The sequence below is a fragment of the Nannobrachium achirus genome (genome assembly GCF_963921795.1).
Source record: "Nannobrachium achirus genome assembly, chromosome: 23".
Lineage (NCBI taxonomy): Eukaryota > Metazoa > Chordata > Actinopteri > Myctophiformes > Myctophidae > Nannobrachium > Nannobrachium achirus.
This window is the reverse complement of record NC_137830.1, coordinates 5,084,312-5,100,046: the sequence shown is the minus strand read 5'-3', so window position 1 is coordinate 5,100,046 and position 15,735 is coordinate 5,084,312. Positions and strand designations below refer to the sequence as shown.

Here is a 15,735-nt window from a genome sequence, read left to right as displayed (position 1 = left end):
AATGTTCTTCATAGGGGGAGGAGGGGGTTTAACCCATTTAGACTGGGAACAAATTATTTTGTGCTTTAACCATTGCAGAATAGCGCTGTGAGCTTGTAGATCTGCTATTTTTCAATAGCTAAAGTATAAAATAATTTCAGGCCCCTCCACCTTGGGCCCTAGTAGCCCCCCCACCCCCCTTGTGACGCCCCTGCCTGTGATGTCACTTCCTGCTATTGCTCCAGGGTGACCACCTCCACCGCCTGTCCGTCCAGCGTCACCGTGTTGTCGATGCGCGTGGCCACGGGCGCCATGGCGACCTGCACCGGGCCCCGCGTGCCCTGCGCCAGCGACGTCACCACCGTCTGGTACATGGACACCGGGATCTGCACCAGTCCTGGTGGCGGGAAGGACACAGGAGAGCAACGGGTTAAAACAGTCCTGGTGGCGGGGGGGACAGGAGAGCAATGGGTTAAAACTACCTGTCTGGTACATGTCATTTTTTGAGCGGTGGTAAACGGCTCCATAGAGTGGCTGTGTGTGTGTCTGTAGCCATTTTGGCAGCTATTGTTGCCATAGCAATGTGTGTGTGTGTGTGTGTGTGTGTGTGTGTGTGTGTCTGTAGCCTGTACATCCTAGACTTATATCCTAGTCTGAAGACGTTATGCAAGCACGACCACCGCTCACTTCACATGGGTGTGATTATTTACTATTCTATTAACAGTAACTCTACCAGCCCCCAACATACACAACTCCTGTCAAACTCCATCATGTCCGCCAACATTCCAGATATCTGTACCAAGTGTTTAACTGAGAAAGGTACTTTATTTCACTGTATGTGGGAGTGTTCTAAGATGCACATTTTTGGGAATGAAGACATGAAATGTCTGTCAGGAATCTTTAAAATCACAGTTCAACTAAGTGCTAAACTCTGTATACTCTGAATTCATCCAAATAACTTTACACAGTCAGCGAAGCTAGCTAAAATCTTAGACTTTGGTCTTCTCCAAGCTAGAAGAGCTGTGGCATTATGCTGGAAAAGTGTTGAAGCCCCAACATTGAGGATGTGGCATCGGGAACTCATGAATTCCATCGGGCTGGAGAGGTTGACATATAAAGTGTGGGGTAGACAGAGTGATTTTGAACAGCTGTGGGAGATGTATATGAATGCCATGGAAATAAATACCTACAATATATATATATATATATATATATATATATATATATATATATATATATATATATATATATATATACAGTATATATATATATATATATATATATATATATATATATATACAGCAGTGATGTTACTAGGTTTTCAATGTAATGGGTCCCGGGACCCACAGCTGGTCATTCAAATGGGTCCCAGAAAAGTTTTGTGAGTCCTCAACAGTGTTGTACCCGAACGCGTTCAAAGAACGATCGTTCATGAACACGTTCATATTTTGGGCGAACGTGAACTGAACGTAATTGTTTTCGCTTGATGAACGATATTGTCGAACGCGGTCATTCTGACGCCCGTGAACGACGTTCGTCGGCGTTCGTCGGCGTTCGTCGGCCGTTCATGCGGCGGTCCGCGCCTCCGCGGTCATCTGTCCTCTGCTCCTCTCGTCTCTCTTTTCATTCACATGCTCCAATAGTAGGCACTGCACGCAGCAGCACGCAGCAGTGCCTACTGCATCTCGTGAACGTTCCTCCGTTGATATGCGGTGCTGTCTGCACTCTGCTGCTGCACTGTGAATCTCCTCCTCGTCTCGCAAGCCTGACTGACTATACTTTGTCCTATGTGTGTTGCACGGCGAAAATAGCTGATCTGCAAGCTCACAACGCGTCGCATCCACGAGACAACGTGAGCTTGTAGATCAGCTATTTTAACCAACGCGGAAACATGCTGTGCACGGTTTCGTCTGCCTTCTAGTGGGGTTCCTTGTACATGTAATTTTTTGGTTTTTTTCTAGTGGGGTTCCTTGTACATGTAATTTTTTGAGCGGTGGTCACACCGTCTCCATAGCGTGGCCGTGTGTGTCTGTCTGTCTGTCTGTCTGTATGTAGCCTCTGGTGTAGCCTGAGTACCCTGGGTGACCAGAGAGGTGCTGTTGAGTCTAGCCTGCCCTGAGCATCAACTGCAATACACACACACACACACACACACACCCCCACACACAGGCACCCCTCCCCCCCCCCACGACCACCGCTCAGTTCACACGGGTGTGATTTTTTGTTTTCATTTCAAATGTGTGTTAAAGTTTCTTTCACTTCCAATTTGTAGATTATGGTTTATAGAACAATTTTGGTTAGAGTGTCAAGACAGTAGATTGAAGAAAAATATATTTTTTGCCCTATTTCCAAAATGACCAAAATCGGAATTGTGTTTTTTGAACAATGTCTTAGTTTTCCCACAACTGCTGTGTAATATATATATTTTTTTATTGCTATATCAAGTCAATACTGTGTGGGGAATCAATTGGAGTCAAATATTTGTTTTGAATATTATGATATTTCACACAATGAGACAATAACATGGTTATTACATTCAGCCCTTCACAATAAGGGTGCAGGAAGACTGGGAACTAGGCAGTGGGCACATAAATATTGTGGGCACCTCAATGTTAAGTTGGATGAAATTATTGCTGTGTGTGGTTCTATATGGGCTGAGTCAATAATTTTGACAAATAATAGCATGCAGCAACGTCTAAACATTTATATATATATAGACCTTTATATATTTCTTTTTCCTTTTTTTTTTGAATAGCCAAAAGTATAAAAAAAATATGGTTAAAAAAAGAACTAAAAAAGAACTATGTAGTTCATTTTGGGGAACCATGAACTTTAGTTCATAATGGGGAATTATGAACTAAAAATGAACTAGTTCATTTTAGAAGTTCTGAACTTGAACTTGAACTAGTTCGTTTTTAAAGTGAACTTTCCCAACACTGGTCCTCAATACAATGTTTTCGAGTGCTGTGAGCTTGTAGATCGGCTATTTTCAAAATGTTTGCCTATTTCTTATATTTATTTTATAATTTGGCTAATGTTTGAACTTAGAACTACTAAAACTACTAAAACATGTGCCCCTAATGAATTCGGGCGCGCAAAATGGCGTCGGACCTCGGTGGAATCAAAACATTGACGTTTCTATCGCCTGTTTAAGACTTTCTACGTGGTTTTTCTTTTACCGCGACCCGGTAAATTATTTTAACATGGACTCCAATGGAGGCGCATCCCCGGGACCCCAGGACCATGACATGAATGAGTCCCTGGGTGACTTGAATGAGTTTTTGATGCGGGACGCGCACGTAATGACATCACTGATACAGTATATATATACAGTATATATATATATATATATATATATATATATATATATATATATATATATATATATATATATATATATATATACACAGTATATATATATATATATGTGTATATATATATATATATGTGTGTGTGTATATATATAGTTAAAGAATATATTTGTAAACAATGTATGGGATTGCGGTGCATCTTGGGAATGGGCTTAATGTGTCTGAAAAGACATAGTTAGCCTCTTGTACTCTTGCATGCTCTCACCCACAGAAATCAGAATTGTTAAAATCATTAAAATGAAAGAAAGCAGCAAATGAAAACATTTTAACACTCATCTTTTCTTTTCTCTACAATCTGGAATATGAACCCTTGTTGTAAAAAAAACTAAGTTGTCCTTTAAAAATAAGAGATGTTGGCATACTGTGGTGGCGAGGTGGCTGAATATCTGTAGACCAGCTCTGCAAGCTGGTAAAATTGGGTGAAACACCACTATTTTTGAAAATAAGGAAACGATCGTGGCGATTATGCCATCACGACCATGTCAAACAATTGCCATTAGGTGGTCGATTATGCAACAATCGTGACAGGCCTGTAATCAATGTGTGTGGATTTTCGGCTCATTGTCGCTGAGTGTGTGTGTGTGGGGGGGGGGGGGGGGGGGGGGGGGGGCTTCTAAGGTCACTTGTTGTCACGCGGTTGCCATGGCGACGCGGTGACCACTCTGGGTGACACACAGTGACCGTGTGCCGAGGCAGGTGATTGGGTGAAGTACCTCAGCAAGTCCTCCAGCGTCATTAAGCCGCTAAGGCCCGCAAACGCATTATATTACGCATTGTTACTTTAACCGCTGTTTTATGCTTTAGCTGTTGAAAAATAGCAGATATACAAGCTCTATAGATCTGCTATTTTTTCAAGTCATTCTAAATGTCTTCTAAATCCCCCTAAGGTTTTGGAGAAAAAAAAAAATAGTGGTTCTCAAACCTTTTCATGTCAAGGACCCCCAGAATTACATGTATTTGGTCGAGGACCCCCACCTCAGAAGCAAAAATTCAAGTTAAAATGTTTTGCTTTTAAAAAATATATAGATTTGCTAAATAAATTCATGATTTTTTAAAAAATAGCAGAGTGCCACACTGTGAGCTTGTATATCTGCTATTTCTCAACAGTTAAAACATAAAATAAAGTGATAATGCCTAATAATGCTTTGCCGGTATAAATGGCTTAATGTGTCACATGTCACATGAAGGGCCGTGCTTGGAGTGGCGCTGTGTGCGCAGGTTCGTGTGTTTGTGTGTGTGTGTGTGTGTGTGTGTGTGTGTGTGTGTGTGTGTGTGTGCGTGCATGGCGTATGCATGTGCACAAGCCAATCAGCGGGGGGTCCGCCCGGGCCAAGGCACTTCAAACGGGGCTTGAGTCTCAAGGCCCCTTCAGAGCATCACGGTGATTAGCTAAGGTCAATATGACCTGGATATGCATGGTTTTAGGGCCCTATGCATGGCAGGGCTGGAGGAAACTACCTAGGTCTATATATGGTTGCTGTCGGGCAGTGTTAAAGGCATATTCAGTGATTGTATTTCATTCAAAGAAAAATATAATTGGTACATTTTCCATTCATTCTCCTCACTAGAATGTGTGCTGACCATATAAGGACTTCCACCATGGCCCGTGTTACGAGCATAGCTAGATTCGGTTTTCAGAGGTGGCCAGCCAGTCCTCGTATGGCCGTAGTTATGTTATAAGAAGTATGTTATATGTTTAGTATAAAAAACTAAACATTTCCACGCTGTAAGGCCAGTAAGGGACAAGATGACTCCAGGCCCACTTTCATTATCACTGAATACACCTTTAAAGACCCAGTGAAATGAAAATGTTTTTCACACAGAGCATATCCGTGGTCATCATATGGGCATTCCAAACACTAGATCCCCGTCCAGCTTCCCTCTCCCGAACACGTGCCAATTCACCCTTTGTTAGCCTTCTGATTGGTCCCTGACTGACCAAACAGCAGCCTCTTTCATAGGATAATTCTTTGTAGAAATAAAAACATTTAAAAACATGCCCAGTCACTATACTGCACCTGAGAGGCTCCATTTTACTGAAACCAAGTTTAAAATGAGAATTGAATACACAGAATAACAATAAGAAGCAACTGAATTTCAATGGTAGAAAGGACTTTTGTCCCACCAAGACACAGCAACCAATGGGTGCGAAGAGGGACTTGACAAAGGGTGAATTGTGTTGTCATAGACGCCCGACAAAGCTGGATGCACCACAGTGGATTGGGACCGACAACCTCCTTGGTGGTGGGCAGGGACCTTACTACTGCATGTTCTCCCCGCATCATTGGGTTTTTTTTTGGTCCCCTAACCAAAAAAGAACATGCAGTAATCCTGGTCTCTATACTGCCTCCCCCTGGCCAGCCGAGGCGCCTGATGGAGGGGAAAGGAACTGGTTGGAATAACGTGTTCCTTCCACGCGCTACGTCCAAACTGGGGAAATCCCCACTGTCAGGTGAAAAGAAGCATCTTGGACTCCTCATGCATAGAAGGAAGCATGAGGTCAGTCCGTTGCTCTCCCCAGGTTGGCAGAGGGAGAGCAGAGCCCAGGATTACATTAGATAAAATTGGTTAAAAAAAACGTTGGTTCTAGACTTTATTTGGTAGACCCTAAAAGTACTGTATGTCCTTGAGCGCAGGGGAATTATTTTGGGTTAACTCATTGATTGCCAAGGCCCGAGTTTCCCAAGTTATTACAGTAGTCCCAGGCTGCCACAGCCCGAGTTTCCCGAGTTGGCAGCCATTTTGAAAGAAAAAGAAGAAAAAAAAAAGAATTTTTTCAAAACATTTTTTTTAATAAAAAAAATTCCAAAAATGCCTAAAATGTATTAGGCATGATCGCAATCGCGAAATTGCATGTTTAGCCCCATAACAAACACATCTTTCAAAATGGCAAAATGTTTGTTTTGTCTGACTTTGAAGGCTTCTATCTCATGAATGCCTGAACGGATTTCCAAGCGGATTTTTTTGTTTGAAAGCTGTTAAAAAGTACTACACATATGGTGCAGTTGATCCGTGCACTAGAAATCTAGGAACGTGGCATCCTGGTACTTGGCGGCCATCTTGAAAAGGGCATTCAATGAGTTAAAACTGTTTTCGGTTTGATCTTTCCGGCCAAATTGTAGTCCTTTGAGGACTACAACATGACGTAGAGCGGTTTCAGCTCCCGACCGGACCAAAGCCCAACGTGTGAAGCGGTCGCAGGCTAGTGGGAGACAAAGACAAGGTTAACTTAACGTCCCCAAACAGAATGCGTTGATCAAGTACTCACTGAGGTAGTGCTGGTTGTCCACCTTGTTGTCCGTGGTGACCCTGGTCTCTGTTCTCCAGCCGCCGTCTAAAAGGGACATTAAACGTTTGTCCTTTAGCCAAATTTATGATATATGAAATAATAATAATTACAGGTCTTAATGGGTTAACTTGCACATGCGGTGGGTCCTTTTTTTTAACATCATTTTACCCACAGTAGGATCATCATGTCAAAGGGGCATGGCAGTGGTGCCACGGGTAGAAACTCCATTCATTCAATTTCCCCATCGAGATTTCTAAAATATCCATATTCATTATTTTAAAGTGCTATTTCACTTTAAAATAAAAAAAAACAAAAAAACAAACCCTTTATGCACTAGGACATTCTAAAGCGTGTGGGGTGCCGTGATTTTTCCATTTTTTTTTTTTTTTTTTTTTTTTTTTACTTTTTACTTTTCTTTTTTACACAGAATCAAATGATTTAATGTCACGATTCACAAGAATACTGGATTTGACTCAAGGCAAAAAATAATTTAGATCAATATTTTCGTCCCTACAGGGTGGGAAATAAATGGGCTTTGTATCTATGGCACCGCAAAATGGCCGCCACAGCCTTGCCCTAAATATTGAAATGATTTGTGCTGAAAATGTCCCCTTCTACCACTTTTTCGAGTCACGTGTTCAAATACTGGATTCTGATTGGCTAAATTCCGGAGGTTATGAGAGAACTACTGCCGCAAAGTTGTGTGAGGACTTGTCCGAGATCAATGAGCCTCAGTGTACATCCGGGGACTTCAGGAGGTAGTCGGAACACCTTTCCCCCAACCAACAAATGACCGTGGCAACGGTCCTATGTTCACTAACGTGCATGCTATAGTCGCCGATTTATTTGGATCCAATGCAATCCGCCAACTTTAAAGCCCCTTTTCTCTGAACCTATGCCTTTCTGGAAGCGAACAGCCTCTATTTACGGCCGGAACGGTACTTCTAACTGACGTTAGCTTAGCTGTAAGCTAGACGCATGGATTAGTATGGAGTTGGCGCCATCTGTTGGTGAGTAGAAGATGTTGTTGGTGGAACTATCTGCTGTCTCGCGGAAGTTTTATAGGCAATAATGATTGTAACTTAAGATCCTTGCAAGTTACAACTATGTGTTTTCTTTCATGTATAAGGGAAAAAGTGGTAGAAAAGCTATTTACCACTCGGTAAATAGCTTCGCCTCGTCCGATAACACCCTAACACAGGACATTATCAGAGCATAATGTCCTCTCACTCGGGGTAAATTGCTTACTTTTAGACAACAGCTGTAAACAGAAGGCCTCGACTAAACACAAACACATCCGACCAGAGCCGGTGGGTTCAGAACAGTGTTCACTTTTTCAGCCAATTCTGATTTAGTCTTGGTCTTTTGAATAGCACACCGTTTAGTCTTAGTCTTAAGACTAGTCTTCTGAAATTGTTTAGTCTTAGTCTTAAAGGGATATTTCACTTTCAAAAAAAAAAATCTCATTTTATCGTCTATTCAGGCTGTTGGGAACACCCAGGACAGTTTTTGAATTTCTTCTTTCAGTATTTAGATATTTGATATTCATTTCCCCCATGTTGCCCCCTTCCAGGACCTTCCTATACAAACCCACTATAACTTCAAACTCCATTTTAACCATGATAGATTCAATGAAAACAACTGTCCTTTTTTCTGGTGACTCCAGTCCTGACACCCTCCAAATACGTGAGCAGGCCGTGTTTTTCCGATAACTTTTTTCATTCCTTTTTTATAATCTTTTATTGTACTTAATAATTTTAATTTCCTCAAAACATTAATAGAAATCAATGAAAAACTTTATCGAAAAAACACAGCCTGTTCACGTATTCGGAGGATGTCAGGAGTCACCAGAAAAAAGGAATCTATCATGGTTAAAATAGAGTTTGAAGTTATAATGGGTTTGTATGGGAAGGTCCTGGAAGGGGGGAAAATGAATATCAAATATCTAAATACTGAATGAAGAAATTCAAAAACTGTCCTGGGTGTTCCCAAAAGCCTGATTAGACGATAAAATGACAAAAAGGTTTTTTGAAAGTGAAACATCCCTTTAAGACTACTTTACATATCAAAAGTCTTGTCTTTTAGTCTTATTCTTAGTCAACACAATTGAACACATTGGTACAGATGCACTTCTCATGGGCGAACAGTAGTGGGCAGCACTAGGCGTCCATTTTGTCTCATCTGTTAGATGAGACAGAGGCTAATCAGCCTTAAGGAGCTTAGAACCATTCTTCTGTTGGTTCATCCTGCTAAGACTACACATGCACTGTGTGTGTGTGTGTGTGTGTGTGTGTGTGTGTGTGTGTGTGTGTGTGTGTGTGTGTGTGTGTGTGTGTGTGTGTGTGTGCGTGCGTGCGTGCGTGCGTGCGTGTCAAGTAGGGTTAAGGTAAGGTTATATATTCATGTGCATGAATAGTGTGAATACATGTGTGTGTGTGCGCGCGTGTGTGTGTGTGTGTGTGTGTGTGTGTGTGTGTGTGTGTGTGTGTGTTAGGACATTCACGATTAGTGATTTCTAGTATTCGAATTATTCGACCTCAAAGTATTCGAACAGTCAAATATTCGACAGGACTGGCCAAACTGTGAAATATTAAGTAAGCAAGAGGCGAACATTGTGAAAATAGCAGATCTACATGCTCACAACGCCTCGCGTTGTGAGGCGTTGTGAGCATGTAGATCTGCTATTTTCACAATATTTATCTGTGGAACCGAGTCACATTAAATGTAATACCTACAAATTCCAAGTGCTTGTCAGGGTGGGGGTCCCCAGTTCAAATATGTTTATTTTGGGGGTCACTGCCTAAAAAGGTTTGAGAACCCCTGGTATAGAGCATTAACAAATTCATCCACCAGGGGCATTGACAACTCATTCTTATAACTTCCTATCTAGCCAAGCTTTATAAACTATACATTTTTTAAAGAGAAAAAAAGCACATATTCGACTTTGATATTTGAATACTTGGTGAATGCCCTAGAATAGTGTGAATACGTGTGTGTGTGTGTGTGTGTGTGTGTGTGTGTGTGTGTGTGTGTGTGTGTGTGTGTGTGTGTGTGTGTGTGTGTGTGTGTGTGTGTGAGAGAGAGACAGAGACAGAGAGAGAGATAGGCCAGTCACACATATTACATAATCATCTAATCACAATTATTTTGTCATGATCGTCATAATCGTTTCCATGTTGAAAGCTTTGTTGTAGATCGGCTATTTCCACTATCAATGTTCTTTTTTAGGTATAAAGTTGTCAAATAAACTCTGGTCGGCGCTACCCACACGTTTGACTAGGTAGCTCATGCCTCGAATGCACGATGCTTACAAGCCGTACCTCGTTGTAAAGGTGACGAATCAATGATGAAAATGATTATTAAAGAGGAGATATAATGGACCGAAGTCAAGTTTCCTTTCTTTTTGTGCTGAGTTTATAGTTGTTTCTTTGTATATTTAGGTCATGTGTCATATCAGCCACGTGCAACTTCAAAGCCTACAAAGCCAAACAGAAATGTAATATAGGGTATGGGTGTGACATCATCATCATACCAGGAAGTTATGCGGGAACGCCTACTGAGTGGCAAAAAACTACTTTCTGGCCTTGACAGCCCATACATCCAAACAGAAAAGTCCTATCTGATTGCATTAACCCATTTAGGAATCAGAAATTAGCCTACAAAAACAAATATGTTGCTACATACTGTACATGTACTGTAAGCCCCTCCCATACACTAAAATGTGTTCCCGGCCTGAATGGGTTTTAAACAACGTTAAACTCACTTTGCCACTCGATTTACCATCAGTTTATGCATGCGCATACCCTCTCTTGTCAACGACAAAAACACAACCAGTAAGACTCCCTAATCGGGAGATGCAGCGTGATTTTAGGGCAAAATTTGTTGGAGCAGTGTCCAAAAATGTGTTTTAAAATATTCGGCCTGAAGGTGGCGCTAAATGGGACAGATCCATGTTGATGACATGAGTGTAGACATACTGTGTACCGATTTGCGTGATTTTAGGGCAAAAATTGTAGGGAGCAGGGCAAAAGTGTGACGTGTGACAGACAGACTGATGGACTGACGGAGTGACTGAGTGACGGACGGACTGACGGACAGCTGGTCGAGGTTTTGATAGTAACTGCGATCGTCATGTAAAATGTCATACCGTGACAACCCCAGAGATAGAGATAATTATACCAAGTGAACGCAAAACACTGAAACGCTTGCAGCCACTTGTTTCAAAAGTTAAAGCTATTTCTGACAGCAAAATGCAACAATTCCAGCGTTCCTCAGCCGCAACAACGTAACACAGCTACATTTCCATGTTGTCTTTATTCCCTTTTAAATTGTGAGATTATATGATTTTTGTATTGACCGGTTTTGATCGATAATCGCTTTAGCAATTACAAACGTGAACGTGTGTTTTCTCATGCCAATAAAAAAGCCCCTTTGAATCGGATTGAATTGAATGGAGAGACACACAGAGAGAGAGAGAGCGCGCACGCACGCTCGTGTGTGTGTGGTGTGTGCGTGCTGACAGCTGTCCCAGTGATTAGGTCATGGACTGATAATGGAGTGCATCAAAGCACTCCAAGACACACGCGCGCACGCGCACGCGCACACACACACACACACACACACACACACACACACACACACACACACACACACACACACACACACACACACACACACACACACACACACACACAGTGGATGGGGGGCCTCTGAGGCTGGCTCATCACACCCCCAGGCTAGTGTAACCATATGTGTGTGTGTGTGTGTGTGTGTGTGTGTGTGTGTGTGTGTGTGTGTGTGTGTGTGTGTGTGTGTGTGTGTGTGTGTGTGTGTTTGTGTGTGTTTGAGGGACAGGTTGCCAGCCTAAAAACATATGGGTAAGGGTATTTCAAAAGGTCACGGACACATTAGACCTGTCACAATTATTAAGTAATCGCAATTATTTCACATAATCGTCATAATCGTTCACATGTTGAAAAACGTTTGTATATTTTCAAACATTTTAAAAAATAGTGAAAATCTACAAGATCTACAAGCTCACAACGCGTCGTGATGCGACACGTTGTGAGCTTGTAGATCGGCTATTTCCACCATCACTGTTCTTTTTTTCAAATCGTCAAATATGTCAGTAATTTCTTTGTATATTTAGGTTATGTCTCATATCTGCCATGTGCAACTTCAAAGCCTACAAGCCAAACAGAAATGTAATTGTCAACGACAAAAACACAATTAAATCGTTAATCGCAATTATCTGAGTGACAATTAATCGTCATGTAATATGTCATAATCGTGACAGCCATAGGACACATTCTAAACCGCACACGCACACACACACACACACACACACACACACACACACACGGCTGCGCAAAAAGCACGGTATGCATGCAATGCTGACAGTTACTAATAGCGGGGCAGTTAAGGAGAACAATACTTCAGTTCTGGAAAGAAGCACCAAAATTTGACAGAGTGTACCTCTTGGGTCATTCTTTAGAAAAATCACATTAGACACTTAATTTTCAAAATGGCCGCCAGTTTTAAAGATGGCCACCTTTTTGGATGTTTTACAGAACGCCAGCCAGTTAATATCGAATTTTCATAATATTAGAGATGTTTTGTAGGTTTTAAAACATCCTGAGTTCATTTATTACACTTTTAAAGCAGCCAGAATAACCTTTCTGACTTTTGGTTGGGGTCTTTCCTCACCTGGGACCCCCCAGACAGACCCCTGAGCCTATTTCAGTAATCGCTCTGCTCCTGCTCCAGAACAATGTTAAATTAGACCTGAAATATGCTCTGAAATCAAAAATGACTAGTAGCAAATAACAGAGGTCTTCCACAGGGGGTCCGGGACCCCTGGGGGGGTCCTCAGAGCTACTACAGAGGGCCTGCCAAATCTCGATGAGATCTTTTTTTTTTTTTACATTTGAAACTTCGAATGTTTTTATGTATCCTGGTTTTATGTATTGTACTTTGATGGTTTATTAGTATTCTCAGTATTATTTATAATGTTTTTGTGTTAAACAGTTATGGTTGACAGCTATTGCAATAATGAAGGTATTTGTTATTGTCACCCCAAAACCCTCACCTTATCCTCTTATAGAGCCCATGGTCAATTACGCCCAAAGAGATTCACTAAAATACAGTATTTTCAGACATGCAGGATATATTCGTCTTCATCATCATCATCTTCAATGTCCAACCTAATAGTGTTGACACAGTCTCCACCATAGTGAAAGGCAGGTTATTTGAGCAGCTGCACCGTCCCTTACAACCTGCTTTGCAGACACATTTGATGAGCTCAAGTACTGCCTTTGGAGCAGGGAGAGCAAGAAACCTGACTGGAATATACCCTCCACTCTTTGAATTCCATCTATTTGCTTCGATTGGTGGAAGCACAGGGCAATTTGTCAGGTATGATTTATCCTGTATTGTGACGGAGTTGGCACGGAGGTAATATGGTAGCAGTGCAGCACGAGTTGGAGGTAGCATCTCACCCTCTAAGTTCTTTGACAGAAATAGTTCCCATCTGAGTAATCCCAGGGTTGTTGGACCTTTTGAACTGTAAACATGGCATGCAAAATGTTCCGACTGCAATGTTGATGGAAGCTCACCAGGAGGAATGGCCAATGACCTTGCCATGGTCCTTGAAGCGGTTAATGGCTTGGTCATCATCAAGTAGGCATTGACCCATGTCTTTTTGGTGATTCCAACAAATGTTCTTCCCCAGTCAGCACCTGAAAAACTACCGGTATGTACGCAAATGAACCCTTGACATTTGTAACATCCAATAACTTGAACTCACTCGAATATATCAATTTCCTTTTTTGTACCGGAGGCAAGGACTTGATAAGGAATCGGGGTATCAGCCTCTTCATGTGTTTGCACTTCCTCAAAATCATGTCCCTTGATTAAGGTATCGTATTATGATGCCTACTTTGCCTGACAAATTGCCCTGAGCTTCCATCAATTGAAAAACAAAAAAAAAATAGATGGAATTCAGAGAGTGGAGGGTATGTTCCGGTCAGGTTTCTTGCCCTCCCTGGTCCAAAGGCAGTACTCAAATGTGGCTGAAACAAAGGTTACAAGGGACGGTGCACAGACAATTGGACTCGAGTCATGATGACTCGACTTGACTCGGACTCGAGTCGCAAATTTGACGACTTGCGACTTAACTCGGACATAAGGGCAAAAACTTGAGACTCGACGACTTGGAAGTGTGGTAGAAATATTTATAGAGTAACAAGTATACAGTCTAAATCTAAAGTCTAAATCTCACAAGGCTACTCATTTAGCTGTACCTGCAGCTGTCAATCTAACAGCTGAGTTCTCTCCCCCACCTATGCTTGCTCTCTCACTCTGTCAGCAAATCTGTACCCTGTATAACTATTTGTATGTTGTCTTTATGTTTAGAACATATCCTTATAAGACCATGTTAACATGTTAGAAGAGCATCTTGGACTATAAGAGCTGTATGGTAATGGTACTAGGGAGGCTGGTGCCCAGAGGGGCTGACAGGAGAGGCCAGGAGGCCTTCTCCCCTGATCCTGTGAATGCTGACACTATGTTCAACTTTCTGCCTCTTTGAATAAACCTTTGTCAATTATTCAAATCCTTCATCCTTGTGGAACATTAATATTTTCTATTATAGAAGACAATGACTCCCGACTCGACTTGAGACACGCTGACTCGGACGACTTGCCGCTACGCCACTCACCAAAGCAGTCGTGAACGCCACGCTAGGTTCACACTTTTATTGATTTGATTGATTAGAGACAGGCATGTAAGCGAGAGCACAAGCACGGAAGCAGCCAAACACAATGATCAGATATGCATGGTATTTTTTGACATTTACTTTAGGAAGAAAGATTTCGCTCTTCAAGATATAAACCTGAGATATAACCTGTGACTCGACTTGAAAAGCTTGTGACTTGACTCGACTTGACAACCTTGTGACTCGACTCGACTCGACTCGACTCGACTCGACACGACACGACTTGACATGACAACCTTGTGACTCGACTCGACTTGACAACCTTGTGACTCGACTCAACTTGACAACCTTGTGACTCGACTCGACTTGCCCACAACAGAAAAAACTTGAGACTTGCTTGAGACTTGGACCAAATGACTTGCGACTCGCTTGGGACTTGGATCAGAGGGACTTGTCTGGACTTGTCTGACGGTGCAGCTGCTCAAACAATAACCTGCCTTGCACTCCTCCCTGCAAATGCTATAGTGGAAATTGTCAACACTATTAGGGAGGACATGTATAGTAGTGAATTTCTTTGGGTACAATTGACCGTGAGCTCTTTAAGAGGATAGGGTGCGGGTTTTGGCGTGACGATAACAAAGAGGTGTGTGTGTGTGTGTGTGTGTGTGTGTGTGTGTGTGTGTGTGTGTGTGTGTGTGTGTGTGTGTGTGTGTGTGTGTGTGTGTGCGCAGTGCAATAAATGGACATGTTAGTTTGCGTGCCCAAAGTGAGAAGTTGCAATACCTTAATTCTTGCAATCCCTGCAGTAACACCTATGAACCTGTCTGTCTAACACAATTCTTTTTTATAAATAATACTGAGAATACTAATAAAAACAGTTTCAAATGTAAAAAAAGATTCCGCAGGCCCCCTGTAGTAACTCTGAGGACCCCCCCCTGTGGAAGACCCCTGGGTATTTGCTACTACTCATTTTTGCTTTCAGATCCCAGTTACAACAACTTTAATGCTTCAGTTATGATCTAATTTAACATTGCTCTGGAGCAGGAACAAAGCGATTACTGAGATAGGCTCAGGGGTCTGTTTGGGGGGTCCCAGGTGAGGAAACCCAACCAAAAGTCAGAAAGTTTATTCTGGCTGCTTTAAAAGTGTAATAAATGAACTCAGGATGTTTTAAAACCTACAAAACAACTCTAATGTTATGAAAATTGGACATTAACTGGCTGGCGTACTGTTCAGAGGCAGCCATCTTGGAAACATGGCAGCCATTTTGATTTTTCAGTGTCTAACGTGTTTTATCATAGGAACAACCTCTAAGGAGTACTTGTGAAAAGTTTTAGGTTTCTTTCCACTTGTGAAGTATTTTAGTGCAAAAATGCATTTAT

General features: G+C 41.9%; 1 protein-coding gene across 1 annotated transcript in view; it reads right to left on the bottom strand.

The window, feature by feature from the left end:
- Positions 1 to 212: 212 nt before the first annotated feature.
- Positions 213 to 15,735, bottom strand: part of nrf1 (nuclear respiratory factor 1) — a gene marked incomplete at both ends in the record, with an annotated part of 52,306 nt that continues 36,783 nt past the window's right edge. The window contains 2 exons of the mRNA XM_080754804.1: positions 213 to 376; positions 6,619 to 6,684. Of these exons, the coding sequence (XP_080610930.1) occupies positions 213 to 376; positions 6,619 to 6,684 (230 nt within the window). The remainder of the gene's footprint in view (positions 377 to 6,618; positions 6,685 to 15,735) is intronic.